The sequence below is a fragment of the Podarcis tiliguerta genome (genome assembly GCF_965153285.1).
Source record: "Podarcis tiliguerta genome assembly, chromosome: 17".
Classification (NCBI taxonomy): Eukaryota; Metazoa; Chordata; class Lepidosauria; order Squamata; family Lacertidae; genus Podarcis; species Podarcis tiliguerta.
Window position 1 is genome coordinate 3173459 of NC_139550.1, and position 15816 is coordinate 3189274.

The 15816-nt window shown below is 48.9% G+C and overlaps 1 protein-coding gene across 3 annotated transcripts; it reads right to left on the bottom strand.

The window, feature by feature from the left end:
* Window positions 1–150: 150 nt before the first annotated feature.
* LRRC23 (leucine rich repeat containing 23) lies at window positions 151–12938 on the bottom strand. Of its 3 annotated transcripts, none has more exons than XM_083420493.1 (8): window positions 12780–12938; window positions 9787–9921; window positions 7713–7825; window positions 6909–7162; window positions 6663–6793; window positions 5671–5807; window positions 3157–3424; window positions 151–474 (listed from the first exon to the last, which is right to left on the bottom strand). In XM_083420493.1, exons 2-8 carry the CDS (start codon window positions 9910–9912, stop codon window positions 433–435), a joined length of 1071 nt encoding a protein of 356 aa, XP_083276619.1. In that variant the 5' UTR covers window positions 9913–9921; window positions 12780–12938; the 3' UTR covers window positions 151–432. The 3 variants fall into 3 exon arrangements, with proteins under 3 accessions (XP_083276619.1, XP_083276620.1, XP_083276621.1); XM_083420494.1 differs by having other exon boundaries at window positions 12776–12935; XM_083420495.1 differs by having other exon boundaries at window positions 12712–12933.
* Window positions 12939–15816: the final 2878 nt, after the last annotated feature.

Below are 15816 nucleotides of genomic sequence, written 5' to 3' on the forward strand. Positions count from 1 at the left end.
GCTGGGATGAGTCAGGATTTCAAGGGAGCTTTGCAAACAGCACGTAGAGGATGGAGAGAGGGGGGGGGGAGGAGGGAGGGAGGGGCGGCGGCGGCGGCGCTGCAGGGATGGGATGCCAAAAACAACACACTCAGCCCGGCTCCACCAGACTTCTTTCCCTGCCCTCCTTTTTTTAATCCACAGTCACATGCATCACATCACATCCCATTCAAAGCGCAGAGACGCTCCTCTGTCTCTCGGCACCTTTCGGGCACTGCGCGCCAGGGAAGCAGCGCTCCTTGGGTCGGCGCTGCGCAGCGCAGGAAGGAAGGAAGGAAGGCGGCTTTGCAAGGCGAGCTGCCGCTCCTGCTCCACTCCGCGAAGCAGCTGGCAGCTGAGCTCTGGAAAAGCGGCTCTGGGCAAACGCCCTGTCTGGGGACTGGCATCCTCGTGTCATTCTGGCGCATCCTCCTCTTGAGCGAGGTCATCCGTTTCCTGGAAGAAAAAGGGGAGGGGGCGGAGTGGAAGAAGAGAGGGAAATTGGGTTATTTCCGGATGAGGGTCTTTCAGGTGGCAGGCGGCCTGATTTGGCAGACACGACACCCGCTTCTTGAGAGCCCAGATACTAAGATCAGAAGAAGTGCTTAATCCACAGAGAGGGTCTTCTGTGCCGACTCTGTTGAAATGGATGGGAATGCGCAGCGGACAGCAATTCTGATGCGGCTCCTGTAAAACTTCCCACAGGATGATTATGCACTACGAGAGAGCATCAAGTCTAACAACCTTAGCGCAAAATTTCTCCTTTCCCTCCAGCTGCCTTCTGCTTTCATCTCTTTTATTAGCGGTCAGCTACTCACAGAATTGTAGAGTTGGAAAGGCCCAGGAGGGTATCAAAACCAGCCCCTGCAATGCAGAAATCTTTCGGCCAGTGTGGGACTCAAACCCATATTCCCGGCATTAAGAGTCTTATGCTCTACCAACTGAGCTAGCCTTGTGCTTCTGTCTGTCTGTCTGTCTGTCTGTCTGTCTGTCTATCTTTATAGCATCTAGAACATATTAGAAGCTTTATAACTAATAAATGGTGGTGATCAATTCTCTCTCTCTCTATATATATATATTCTCATCTGTAGGTATGGCTTTATTCATTTTCGGATTAGCCATAGGATCACAGAACTAAAAGCGCAGAATGCTGATATTTACAGCTTACTCCAGGCAGGAGCTGCAAAGAGTAGGGGCGAAACTAGGCTTTATTTCACCCAGGTCAAAGACACCCCCCCCCACACACACACATGCATTTGCCTACACACACACACACACACACACGGGCTGGGAGCCTCAATGGCGCCCCTCTGGGGGTTTCACCCGGGGGGGAAAAACCTGGCTGCCCCCCTTCCCCCATAGCTATAGCACAGCACAGGGGTCGCAAATGGACTACTGGCAGGAGTTATTTTTAATTTATTGGATTTTATCCAGAAAGGACAGACCCAGATTAAATTGGGGGAGGGAGGAAATGGGCTGGTATTTCAACGCCAATTATGTTGTGTGGATGCTGCAAACACTTCAGTGCATGAGGAGCACCAGTCCTGCCATAAAGCCCCCATCTGGAAGCATTCCTTAGAAAGAAGGAAACCGGGTTCTTGAGTTCTTGCTTCAAAAGTCTTCCCCACCCACGCCCACCAACAGACACTGTTGCTCCCAGTCTGTGCTGGTTCAGTGTCCTGTTCTGGCAGGCAGCCTGTTGTCTGTGACAGGCACCCTGGTCACATGCTGTGGGATTATTGAAAGCAGTGTTTCTTTTTTAAAAAACAAAACATAACATAACTGCCTTTTAGCTAACATAAAAACCCCACACCCTCCTTCGAACCTGGCTTCCCTAATTATTTCATTTGAATTTTCAAATGGATTGAGATTTCATGACTTTGAATGTGTTACTTGTATTGCACATATTTCTGGGAAACACTCACGCCCCCCCCCCAACTGAGTTCTTCATATGTCTTTGGGGGTGCCCCCCAGTTGAGAAATGCGGATGTGAAAAAATGGCTTCATTCATTCTCTCATTCGCTCAGAGTTCTGACACATGAAGAGTTAAGAACAGCTGCCGAATGAGGCTAGCATGCTAGCGGTGGACACCCAGGCCTATGAGAGGCTAAACACAGACTCACAGCATCTCTACTTTCCATGTTATGCTTTCATCCTCCTAATAATGTTCACTTGCCACCTGAAACATCTCAAGATATTTTGCCCAGACGATCAGCCTGTGGCACTCTGTTTCCAACAGTGACCAGCCAGATGTCTCTGGGAGCTCAACAACCAGGGCAGAAAGGCTATGACTTGTGGTTTGCGCCAAGCACTTTGAATGGGTGTGGGTGTCAACGGTTGCCGTTTTCTGCACCTTTCCCAGCTCTGAGATATCCATCTGGAGATGCAAGGACCACAGCGGTGTGCGGTATTCTAACGGTGGCCACGCCATGGATTTGAAAAATGGCATTAAGACTTCTTGTTTCATTTTCAACCCCTTTCCTCAACAATAACATTGTTGTTGAGCAAGACCTCCAGGTCAGCTTTTAACAGAGCAACTAGAATGCATGCGATTGAATTCCGCCCAGAGAGAGCGACAACGCGGGGAGTGATCTCAGGCTGAAAGTGACCAAATTCCTGATTTCAGGCTTTTCTCTTCTTAAGTGAGGATCCACACTATTCATACCACCCCTGCCCCCGTGCTCAAATTATGGGGAGAAACAAATACAGTGGTACCTCTGGATACGAACGGGATCCGTTCCGGGGCCCCATTTGCATCCAGAAGCAAACGTAACTAGCGACGGCACGTCTGCGCACGCGTCGCTTTTCGCCTCTTCTGCGCATGCGCGTGACGTCATTTCAAGAGTCTGCGCATGTGCAAGCAGCAAAACCCAGAAGTAACACGCTCCTTTACTTCTGGGTTGCCGCGGAGCGCAACTTGAATGCAATCAACCCGAAGCGCATTCAACCCGAGGCATGACTGTAAATGAAATCCACGCACTCCTTTCCACCCCCTCCTCTATTATAGCCAAATTTTATCACTTTAAAAAACGGCAGGGAAAGAGGCTGTGTCACCAAAGGGAGGAGAGTATGGTTCTCTGTGGCTCCTGACAATTTGAGCCTTGGCTGTCCCTCCTGCCACCCCCCTTTGTGTCTCACTTCCAGCTCCAGCTCCTTCTCTCTCTCCTTCTCTCTCTCTAGTTCCAGCTCTTCTTCCCGGCGCCTCTGCCGTAGCTCCTCGGCATCCGTCCGTTCGTCCTCTTCAAAGAAATCCTTATCGAGGCGCTCAAGGCGTGGAAGCATCACCAGCACTTCCACCCGGTAGTCCCCCTCCTCCGCGCAAGGGTTGTCTAGCAAGACCAGGGCTCGTAACATGGGCAGTACCAGCAGCTTCGACACTTCCTGGAGCTGCACAATCCCATTCCCCCTGCAGGAGAACAAAGAAGTTAGCAGGTGCAGGAACTTCCACGTCCTCCTGTTGAAAATGTTCCCTCTGTGCGCCCGTTTGGCTCTCTGATGCCAGAGTTTCCCCTTAACAGCCAGTGCCATAGTTAAGTACCTTCTATGCACAAGGCAGTCTTCCTGTGCTGTACATAGGTAAAGGGACCCCTGACCGTTAGGTTCAGTCGTGGCCGACTCTGGGGTTGCGGCGCCCATCTCGTTTTATTGCCCGAGGGAGCCGGCGTACAGCTTCTGGGTCATGTGGCCAGCATGACTAAGCCGCTTCTGGCGAACCAGAGCAGTGCACGGAAACACCGTTTACCTTCCCGCCGGAGCGGTACCTATTTATCTACTTGCACTTTGATGTGCTTTCGAACTTCTAGGTTGGCAGGAGCAGGGACCGAGCAATGGGAGCTCACCCCGTCGCGGGGATTCGAACCGCCGACCTTCCGATCAGCAAGTCCTAGGCTCTGTGGTTTAATCCACAGCGCCACCAGCATCCCTTGTGCTGTACATCCATAGACTCTAGAAATGGCACCAGAGTGAGCCGAGAATGGCAGGAGCCTTTGAAGCATGGCTAGGCCACTATATGGCCACTGGAACCATATAACACTGCTCCTAAAAGATCTATACTGGCTTCCACTACATCTCCAAGCACAATTCAAAGTGTTGGTGTTGATATTTAAAGCCCTAAATGGCCTTGGCCCTGCATACCTGAAAGAGCATCTCCACCCCCATCATTCAGCCCAGACACTGAGGTCCAGCTCTGAGGGCCTTCTGGCAGTTCCCCCACTGCCAGTGATACAGCGTGGGGGCGCATAGGAGCCATGGCCCCAGACGCACAACCTGGGAGGCACGAGCCATGCGTCCTTCCCCGAGAGACCCTACTTTGCGCCCTGCCAATGGCAGGGTCTGGGGGCACAGAGGTTAAAATCACCTTCTGTGTGTCCTGCCCCTGTCTGACATGCCCAGCCACATCTCCCCCCTCCCAATCCTCTGTTTCCTCACAGCCAGCTGGCAGCTCTGGTGGAAAGAGGAGAGTGGCTGGCAATGCTGCCGCCCACTTCCCTGAACTGGGGCACACAAGTGCGCCCCTGTGCCAGGGCCAAAGCGGGCTCCTTCCATGCCCTGCCCCTTGGAGGGTGCGTCCTGTGTACCTGACTTGGGCACTATTTAGATACTCCCTGTCCCTGCTCACTGCAAGAAGTGAGGTTACAGGAAACCAGGCAGAGGGCCTTCTCGGTAGTGGCACCCTCGCTGTGGAACGCCCTCCCATCAGAGAAAAAGAACTACACAACTTTTAGAAGACACCTGAAGTTTTTAATGTTTGAGGTCTTATCATGTTTTTATATGTGTTGGAAGCTGCCCAGAGTGGCAGGGGTATAAATATGATAATGATAATGATAATATAATGATAATGCCCAGCCTATGGGCCCAATTGGGCTCATAGGGCAATTTCCTCCACACCTGACATTATTTGTCCTTGTGCACTGGTGCTGCCAGTGCCCAGCTGAGAGCCTTAAAGTGCACTCTCAGTTGCGCATTGGAAAGTGAGGCTTGCTGTCACCGTCAGTCAGCTGATTGGCAGTGGGAGCAAGGCAGGTGGTCAGCAGTCAGCTGATCCAGGGGTTTGCAAAAAGCACTGCTCAGCACTTTGAATGCTTCCAATCAGCTGATTAGTGCTGCTTCAAAGCACCACACAATGCTCTGCACAAGCCCTACTTCAAAGTCCTGAGATTGCTGGGACTTCAAAGCACCCGATCAGCCAGATCCCGTTTCCTACCTATGCTTTAAGGATGCTGATGTTGAAATTCCAAGTTCTCACTGTTCAGATAGACTGCTCGTGCTCAGGATTGCTAGCTATAGCTACCTATTTTCATAGTTTTCTTATTTTCTCATTCCAACCACTCCTGCTCAGATTTGGTGGCCAAATATGGTTCAACATCTCAATAACAACGCTGTACAGCAGGGGTGGCCCTTCCCAGAAGCTGTTTGGCTCCAGTTCCCATCAGTCTCATTGGCATGGCCAATCGTCAGAGATGATGGCAGTTACAGTCCGATATCTGGTGGGCCGCAGGTTAACCACCCGATTTACAACAAATACTTAAAGGAGCCAAGAACCAGTCTCAAACGTAGACTTGGCTCAGATACCATTCCCTGCCTCCTGTGCCATTTCCCCTCTTATTTCTAAGAGGCCCTGGTGGAAATTCTGTACTACGGGAAACAACTCACCGTAGGTTGAGATACTGGAGAGACTTCAAGCTTGCTGAGAAGCCATCCAGGGTTTCAATCTGATTGTCGCGCAGATGCAGAGTTGTGAGCTGCCCCAGGTCCTCCAGGCCCTCTATTACGGTAATGGCATTCTGGGCCTAGGGGGGGAAAGATGTTGCAATGTAAGAGAAAGACGACACAGTAAAAGGTAAAGGACCCCTGGGCAGTTAAGTCCAGTCAAAGGCGACTATGGGGTTGCGGTGCTCATCTCGCTTTCAGGCCGAGGGAGCCGGCGTTTGTCTGCAGACAGCTTTCCGGGTCATGTGGCCAGCAGGACTAAACCGCTTCTGGCACAACGGAACACTGTGACGGAAACCAGAGCGCATGGAAACGCCGTTTACCTTCCTGCCGCAATGGTACCTATTCATCTACTTGCGCTGGTGTGCTTTTGAGCTGCTAGGTTGGCAGGAGCTGGGACAGAGCAACGGAAGCTCACCCAGTCACAGGGATTTGAACTGCCAACCTTCTGATCGGCAAGCCCAAGAGGCTCAGTGGTTTAGACCAGGCACAGGCAAACTCAGCATCCCTGACGACTGGTCCTGTTAGCTAGGGATGTTGGGAGTTGTAGTCCCAAAACATCTGGAGGGCCGAGTTTGCCTATGCCTGGTTTAGACCACAGCGCTACCCACATCCTCAGACATAGTATTGATCCTGAGTACATCCATATACCCAGCAAGGGTATAACTAGTAACCTGTCAAAATCCAATAGATTTGAGGGCATATCTATTCTACTCTGTTGGTCTGTTGCAGCATGAAAACTCTGTTGGTCTGTTGCAGCATGAAACACAGCATAATCACACATGACATTAACTGCATGCATGCATACATTAACTGCATGCATACAATTAACAGGCCACATGAAGCCTGAGGTTGGTGATACTGAAAACACATGTGTTTGCTCAGGCATTTGGAGTTCGTAGTTAATGAAGCCGTCATCAGTAAACTTCTCTTACCAGGTACAGAGTTTTGAGCTTGGGCAGGCAGAATCCAGCTGTGGACTTTAGGCCGTTTCCCCGCAATTCGATTGTCTGCAGATTTGACAGCTTTTCTGGGTCCAGTCCTGTTATTGCCTCGATCTCATTACCTGGGTGACGGAAGAATTAGACTGTGATGAAAGGGATTCATTTCTCCAGGAGATGACAGAGTATGAGTTTTGTCGTCTAGGGCTAGAGGGACTCTCTTGAGCGTTGCACACCTACTTTTCAGGTTGAGACTGACCAGCCGCGGGTGCCCAATGCCATTGCTGTCTTTGATGTGGTTGCTGGCAAAGCTGGCATGCTGCAGGTAGATCAGCTCATCCAGGCCGGCGCTAGTTAGCCGATTGCCATCCACCTTCAGCCACAGCAGATGCGTGAGTCCTGACAACGGGGACAGGTCTCGGAGCAGGTTTTCGGACAGGTCTACATAACGCAAGTGGATGAAGCCTTGGATGAGGTTGATGTCTGTCAGTTCCCTACCGCAGGATGAGGGCAGAAAGCAATGTTATTTACCAGTGCTAGCTTAAGGTAAAGGTAAAGGGACCCCTGACCATGAGGTCCAGTCGCGAACGACTCTGGGGTTGCGGCGCTCATCTCGCTTTATTGGCCGAGGGAGCCGGCATACAGCTTCCGGGTCATGTGGCCAGAATGACTAAGCCGCTTCTGGCGAACCAGAGCAGCGCACAGAAATGCCGTTTACCTTCCCGCCGGAGCAGTACCTATTTATCTACTTGCACTTTGACGTGATTTCGAACTGCTAGGTTGGCAGGAGCTGGGACCGAGCAACGGGAGCTCACCCCGTTGCGGGGATTCAAACCGCCGACCTTCTGATCAACAAATCCTAAACTCTGTGGTTTAATCCACAGCGCCACCCGCGTCCCTAGTGCTAGCTTACTAGTACGCTTGTCCCAAACTGCTCAATTTTTCCAGGATGCTTGGACAAGGAAATTATCCCATTTCTGGGCAGCTGCACCCATTGGAAGGGAGGAGAAATGGGGGGCAGGTTATTCGTGTCTGTGCACTCACTTTTCTTTGGCCTCTAATTTCACAAATGCATGAGCCAAGCCATTGCCAGTTTTACATAACATCGAAAGGCCTTCCTTCATGTGCTCCTCGGTGAGAGGGTTTGAGACTTGGTGCTGGGGGAAAAGCACAGCAAGAAGAAAAAAGACACCAGATAAAATTAAAGTTGTCAAGCGGCAAAGATTTCTGCTGAATCTTTAAATTTGCCTCTGAATCAGGAGATCAGGCAATGGCGACTTATCCCTCAATCCCACAGATTTTACATACACTGTGCCTTCTCACCTGTGTTAATAATAATAATATATTATTTATACCCCGCCCATCTGGCTGGGCTTCCCCAGCCACTCTGGGCGGCTTAAAAAAAAATTTAAAATACTGTAATACATCAAACATTAAAAGCTTCCCTAAACAGGGCTGCCTTCAGATGTCTTCTAAAAGTCTGGTAGTTGTTGTTCTCTTTGACATCTGATGGGATGGCGTTCCACAGGGCGGGCACCACCACTGAGAAGGCCCTCTGCCTGGTTCCCTGTAACCTCACTTCTCGCAATGAGGGAACTGCCAGAAGGCCCTCGGTGCTGGACCTCAGTGTCCGGGTAGAACGATGTGGGTGGAGACGCTCCTTCAGGTATACTGGACCGAGGCCGTTAAGGGCTTTAAAGGTCAGCACCAACACTTTGAATTGTGCTCGAAAACTCCAGGTGTTACACCTGGAATTCTGTTCACTACAGAAGGCAGGTTAGGGGCCACACCAAAAGACTGGAATGGGGTCAGAGGTGATCAAAGGCATTGCTGCTCTGCCCCTCAGTTTAGCGGCAAAATTAAATGGCAGCTGCAATCTGAGTTGCAGTCTGGCAACCTTAGGTAAAATCAGAGTCCATGATCCTTTACAGAGATGACCATGGGGTGCCCAGAAAGTATGAAACAATGCAGCTACATTACGTAAGAACATGAACCATTCCCGAAATATAATAACCAACGAGCCTTTGCATATGTAACTAGGTGCGTCTTGTGGTCTGGTGCGTCTTATAGAGCAAAAAATACGGTACTTTAAGTACTATGTATACAAACTCAATGAGAAGCGTGAGCTTGCTTTTGGCAGGTAATCTCATTTATACGAGGCCTAATTTGAGGCAAACAGACTCCCAAATCATCAGCATTTGCTCTTGCTCTCATTTTGAAAAGATATCTATTCACATTCTGCAAATTAAAAAAATACTATTTTGATGCTATACTATGCTACACTATGCTGAAATGTTTCTTTGATTGTCCTTGAATCTTCCGGCCAAGGCAGCAGACAAGAAACAGGCCCATCTTGGAGTATTTGCCTTTCTCCACCACGGAAGTCAACAGGGAAGAAATTTATTCTGCCCAATCTAGGGCTGGTGGAATGCTGTGCCATGTATGGGGGTAAATGTGCTGCTCTTGTCTGCCACTCAGATATCACCCGGGACTCCATCCTGTTCTGCTGGCAATACCTTATTTTAACACCCACGGACCAAGCAAGGCTTCCTCCAAATCCTATCACTCCTCCGCCATCAGAACTCACGTACAGGACTTCACCCTTCATCTCTCTCTTTTTTTTAAATGATATTTATTAAAAGTTTTATAGTTACAGAAGAAAAAGAGAAAAAATAAAAAACACAATATATATATATATATATATATATATATATGTAAAAAATTAAAAATTAAAAAATACATCAAAAAGCAAAAAAGAAGACAATACCTCCACCCAACTAGTGAAAAAACAAAAACATTTAAAAACACATCCTTTTTTCACATCTCTATCCTTCAATGACTTATTTCCTCGACCTCCTCCCACCTCCCTTTTTTGTATTCCAGTTAAAAATTAAATCAGCAAATCCTTTCCATCTTTCACTGCTTACTATCGTTTAATTATCTTAATCTATTTTAACCTTATCTTCCTCCAACTCCTATCACTCCTCAGCCATCAGAACTCACATACAGGACTTCACCCTTCATCTCTTCCACTGACATGAGGGAGCCTAACTTTGGTTGAATTGTGTCCTGCATTTCCGAACATAAAAACAAAACAAAAAAGCCACCAATCTGTTACCTCCTCCTCCTCCTCCTCTGGCGCTTCCTTCTCCTCCTCCCCTTCCGCCTCGTCTCCACCTTTCTCTTCAGCATCATCCTTCTGATCTTCGACTTCATCTTCATCATCCGGCTCCTCGTCTGACATTTTCAAGGGCTGGTACAATGAAACAGACTACATTTGGTTTTTCAGCCACTGGCTAGAGAGAAAGAGAGAGTCCCCTCATTCCCATGGAACACGCGCCTAGACTGTGTGCTCCCGGTGAAAGAAATACCCATTATTCATCTCAACCCAGATCCATGCATCCCACCAGCATCTCATCCCATCCTTGGTAGTGGTAGGAAGCACATTTTAGGAAAAGCAGGGGTTGTCAATGTTTTGGGGACTGTGGTCCTATTTGCAAACCACTTGTGGGCACCACACATAAACACCGCAGCCAAACACACAGCGCAACCAATCCTATCAGCTACGGCAGAAAGTGTTAGGATATTTCCGTTCCACCTTAAAAGGGAGCAGGCTTTGAGTCACAGAGTCTGCGTAAATCCTGTCTCACAGGATGTTTATGTTGTGTCTTTGCTTTCGTTTTCTCTCTCTCTGCCGGAACTCTCTCAAGCAGGCAGTCATGGTTTTCTTTGTTCTGACCAACACTGAATAAACTTCTATATAATGCTCTCCTGTGTGCATCTTTCGCTGTGCGAACTCTATTGATAAGAGCGTGCATCAGTTCTAGAATGTGGAAAGCTATTTCTAGAGCTCCTGTCGCTAATTGCTGATACTGCGTGTCTACGGGAGATCGATGGACGTCCGGAGACAATGTGGAGGTCAAGATGGACTTTGTCTCCCTGGCAGTATCCCAACAGAAAGCATGTTTCAAGTCTAATTTCAGCAGCATAGGTGAGGCCTCAGCAGGCACAGGTTTGTCCATGAGTTTGTTGCCGGCATCCATCTCTCTTGAGAAACAGTGGAGTGAGCCTCTGGGGGTGAAGTCAAGCTAAAGTGACCTCCTTGGGGCACAAGCCTGAGCAGTGGGGATGGAGGTCCTGGGCTGCCCAGACAACAAGACCCTCTTCTTCTCAGCTGATGGGGTCCAAAAGAAAGCAGAGCAATACGTCTGGCACCAGCTTGGCTCCAGGAGTTGCCGGAAGGAGGCATACAAGGTGCTGTCCAACTGTCTTAGGGACTCCATATTTGTGTAGGGTTTACCGTATTTTTCGCTGTATAAGACGCACCAGACCACAAGACGCACCTAATTTTTGAAGGAGGAAAACAAGAAAAAAAAAATCTGAATCTCAGAAGCCAGAACAGCAAGAGGGATCGCTGCGCAGTGAAAGCAGCAATCCCTTTTGCTGTTCTGGCTTCTGGGATAGCTGCGCAGCCTGCATTCGCTCCATAAGATGCACACACATTTCCCCTTACTTTTTAGGAGGGAAAAAGTGAGTCTTCTAGAGCAAAAAATACGGTACTCCTTAGCCTTTCCCCCTTTTCTCCAACTCATCAAGGGTTTGAAACCCATCGGCTACCTCACGAGGTTTAGCTGACCATTCAAAGCCGTTTCCGGGGTGTGACCTATGTCACATGCTGACAGCTTCTAGGAGTCACAGGTGAGAGCTGAGTACAGGGTGGGGACCAAAGGTGGACAAACAACCCCAGAAGGAGTGGGTCATGTCCCCCAGCAGAGGTACTAAAAGATAAAGGTACCCCTCTAGGGTTGTGCGCTCACCTCATTCTATAGGCCGGGAGCCAGCGCTGTCCGCAGACACTTCCGGGTCCTGTGGCCAGCGTGACAAGCTGCATCTGGCGAGCCAGCACAGCACACGGAACGCCGTTTACCTTCCCGCTGGTAAGCGGTCCCTATTTATCTACTTGCACCCGGAGGTGCTTTCGAACTGCTAGGTTGGCAGGCGCTGAGACCAAACGACGGGAGCTCAGCCCGCCGTGGGGATTCGAACCGTCGACCATGTGATCGGCAAGTCCTAGGCACTGAGGTTTTACCCACAGCGCCACCCGCGTCCCAGCAGAGGTACTACCCCACCCCTAATACCCCATACACCCCTGGGTACCACACAGGTAACCCCTGCTGTATTTCAATTGGTTCTTGATTTAAGTTCTGGCCACCTGAGGTCTTTTCCCTTTTTTTTACCCTTTTTTTACCCCTTAGCTAGACAGCTGATGCCATCTGGCCTGGATCCCCTAACTGGCCTGGCCACAATGACATGACACCTCAGAAATGTCTCTATCAGCGTAAGGTTGCCCAACAATTTTGAGAAAAAGTAAAAAAATATGTGTGTGACAATCTATATATCAGAGGGTAACAAGGATTGCGAAAATGATGGAACCTGTATACCCCCCCCCCCCCAGGTTCTGGAGCCAGGAGCAAAAGTCTAAAATGCAGGGCAAAAAGCAGCAACGACCAAGCACAACGATGCAATCCTGCCATGTTTTAAACAGGCAAAGGGTTGGAGGGCTGAGGAGCTCAGCCACCTGCTCACCCTTTTTTTTTATTTATTAAATATTTTTTATTAAATTTTCCATTTTAACAATCCAATCAAATCACATTAAGTACTCCAAATTATACAAATACATATCATATAGTCCAAATATTCTGCCAAATTATAAATTTTTGTTGGGGCTTCCCATGCTTCAAGTTGAGTGGGGCTCTAATCATCTGATGTTTCTACTGCCTGGAGGTTTCCAATACTTCCTCCTTAAAATCTTCTTGTTGTTATCCTTCCGCCACCTGCTCGCCCTTAAAAGGGGGAGAAATTTCACAGAGGTGACTTGTCACAGTGCTGAGAGAAGCGGCGCCTGCTCAACTTCTCCCCCTCGCTATTGCCCTCCTGAGCAAACGACGACCCTCGGAGCCTGCGATCCCCAAACCAGCCAAGCCACAGACCCCTCGGCCCAAGGGAACTCTCCCCATCCATGCAAAGACCCTTCCCTGCTAACCCTTCTTCTCCCTTTGCGTGAGGAGGATCCAGGATGCGGAGGAAAGCAGAGCAAGGACAGCTACCCACGCTCAAGCTCCGAGCTGCTGCTGCTGCTGCTGGAGTTTTGGCCGAGGCGAGGCGGCGGCAGGCGAGGTGTTTCCGTTGCTACGGGCCCGGGACGCCGTTGCCAGAAGCCTCCGCTCCCCGGGCAACCGCGACCTGTTGGACGGGAGGTTGTTGTCGCCAAGTGCGGAGGGGTCGGGGCTGGAGCGAGGCAGGCGCGGGCGCTGATTGGCTGAGGGAGCGGCATGATTTGCATGAAGAGGGGCGGGGGAGGGAGGGGAAACCTCACCTCTTGTTGTTGTTGTTTAGTCCTTTAGTCGCATCCGCCTTTTCGTGACCCCCAGACCAGAGCATGCCAGGCACTCGTGTGCTCACAGAGCACACAGGAAATTATCCCAAAGATGCCCCATTGACGTGGATGTGCACTGTGCAAGAACGCAGTGATGCTCCCAAGGCACATGGTTCATGCCAACGGGGCATGCGCAGAACGACTTCCTAGCACATAAGCTTTGTTAAGCTGCTCGCTTTAGCGTTTGGTAGAAGGGTTGTTGTTGTTTAGTTGTTTAGTTGTGTTCGACTCTTTGTGACCCCATGGACCAGAGCACGCCAGGCACTCCTGTCTTCCACTGCCTCCCGCAGTTTAATCAGACTCATGCTGGTAGCTTCCAGAACACTGTCCCACCATCTCGTCCTCTGTCGTCCCCTTCTCCTTGTCCCCTTCTCCATCTTTCCCAACATCAGGGTCTTTTCTAGGGAGTCTTCTCTTCTCATGAGGTGGCCAAAGTCTTGGAGCCTCAGCTTCAGGATCTGTCCTTCCAGTGAGCACTCAGGGCTGATTTCCTTAAGAATGGATGCGTTTGATCTTCTTGCAGTCCATGGGACTCTCAAGAGTCTCCTCCAGCACCAGAATTCAAAAGCATCAATTCTTTGGCGATCAGCCTTCTTTATGGCCCAGCTCTCACTTCCATACATCACTCCTGGGAAAACCATAGCTTTAACTATATGGACCTTTGTTGCCAAGGTGACGTCTCTGCTTTTTAAGATGCTGTCTAGGTTTGTCATTGCTTTTCTCCCAAGAAGCAGGCATCTTTTAATTTCATGGCTGCTGCACAATACAATAAATAAATATCCCATTGGGAAATGCTCAACTCAGACTCTCGTCCTCTGTGAACTCTGTCCTAGCTTCAGCTGAGTGTGTGTGCTGGCTGCCAGCATGGTGCTAGCTGGACTTAAGTCCAAGGCCTTATGTCCCTTATCTGTGTAGCAATGCAATCTGTCAATCCATGGCTGTCAATATATTTTATTTTATTTTATTTTATTAAAGCATAGCTTTAGCTTTCTGGGAGGAATTCAACGTTGCATCATTCTGACCATGCTGGTCAATGCAAGCACTTATACTTGCCAGATAGAAGACGTCCCTTCTCCTCCCCTTCTGTGCTGTTCTGGGGGTTCTTTTGACCCTCGCTCCAAGAGCTAATATGGGGGGGTTGCACAGGGGGGAGGAGAGGGGAGAAAGCCGGCAGGACTTGTTGCACTGGGTGTCCCGCTGGCACAACTGTTTAGTTGAATCCAGGGCTCTCTATATCAAGGGCAGGATTGATCGAATTAAACTGTTCCCCATCTTACTACATTACTGCTGGCTGGCTGAAGAGAGATACATTGGCTCTGCTGGCTTGGAAAGCAGTGCTTCACCAACAACATTGCTAAGTAGGTTTCCCCTGTGCTACCACTGGAAAGCTTCTGCATTATTTGAACTAGACCTTGTCTTATATTTGTGATTTAATGGTGCAGATAGAGGAACAGGTTGAATGCATCCAGCCATTATTATTTTGGATGAATATTCGTGCTATGAGAGCTATGCACTAATAATTTATCTGTAATGTTCCTGAGATTTACATCCCTGCAGTTTATTATCTTGGTGCAAGCAGAGTTGTGCTTTTGTCATCCCAATGTTGATCCCGTTTTCATGAATTACTTGCAATAATTTGCAACAGTGTATACATGCGTGTTTTATAATTTATTTGAGCATTTGAAATAATGAGATGTGAATAAATCTTTGCATTGTTTTCTTTTTTCTTTTGTGTTCAGGGTTAACTTTGTTTTAAATGTTTTGATTTACTCTTGCCTGCTATTATCCATTTCATTCTTTCGTTGTTAGCTGACTTGATTTTCTTTCAGGATGAATAATTCTAATTCACTACGTTGAAATAATGACAGGTGGCAAAGAAAGTGCTGGTGAAATTGACATAGATTATTTTATGTCCCTAGAATTGACCGGAGGAGACTCCTGAGAGTCCCATGGACTGCAAGAAGATCAAACCTCTCCATTCTGAAGGAAATCAGCCCTGAGTGCTCACTGGAAGGACAGATCGTGAAGCTGAGGCTCCAAGACTTTGGACACCTCATGAGAAGAGAAGAGAAGACTCCCTGGAAAAGACCCTGATGCTGGGAAAGATGGAGGGCACAAGGAGAAGGGGACGACAGAGGATGAGATGGTTGGATAGTGTTCTTGAAGCTACCAGCATGAGTTTGACCAGACTGTGGGAGGCAGTGGAAGACAGGAGTGCCTGGCGTGCTCTGGTCCAGGGGGTCATGAAGAGGCGGATATGACTAAACTACTAAAAAACAACAACAACAGAATTGACCACATGAGGGAGCTCTAAGACAGGCTATCAACAATTTTTGGGTGGCCAAAATGACAAAGCACTTCCTCCCCCACCAAATTTTGCTCTGCATTCTCTGTTGCTTTAACAGATCCAGCAGCAACGGCATTATATTATTTGCCTTTTTATATAAAGCAAAATAGCAAACAAACTGCTGGTCTGGGAGGCATGGTTGACGGGTTAACTTTGCACTGTGGGGAGAATCACACCCTGACTATGTTCAGAGCGACTTGGGTTACCACTTCTGTGGTCATGTCCACAGAATGGAAGAGGACAGGATGCCCAAAGATGTGCTTTACAGGGAGCTGGCTTCAGGTACCAGGCACGATGGCAGACCAACTATGCGCTACAAAGATGTCTGCAAATGTGACATGAAGGCTGGCAACCTGGGAATCTCT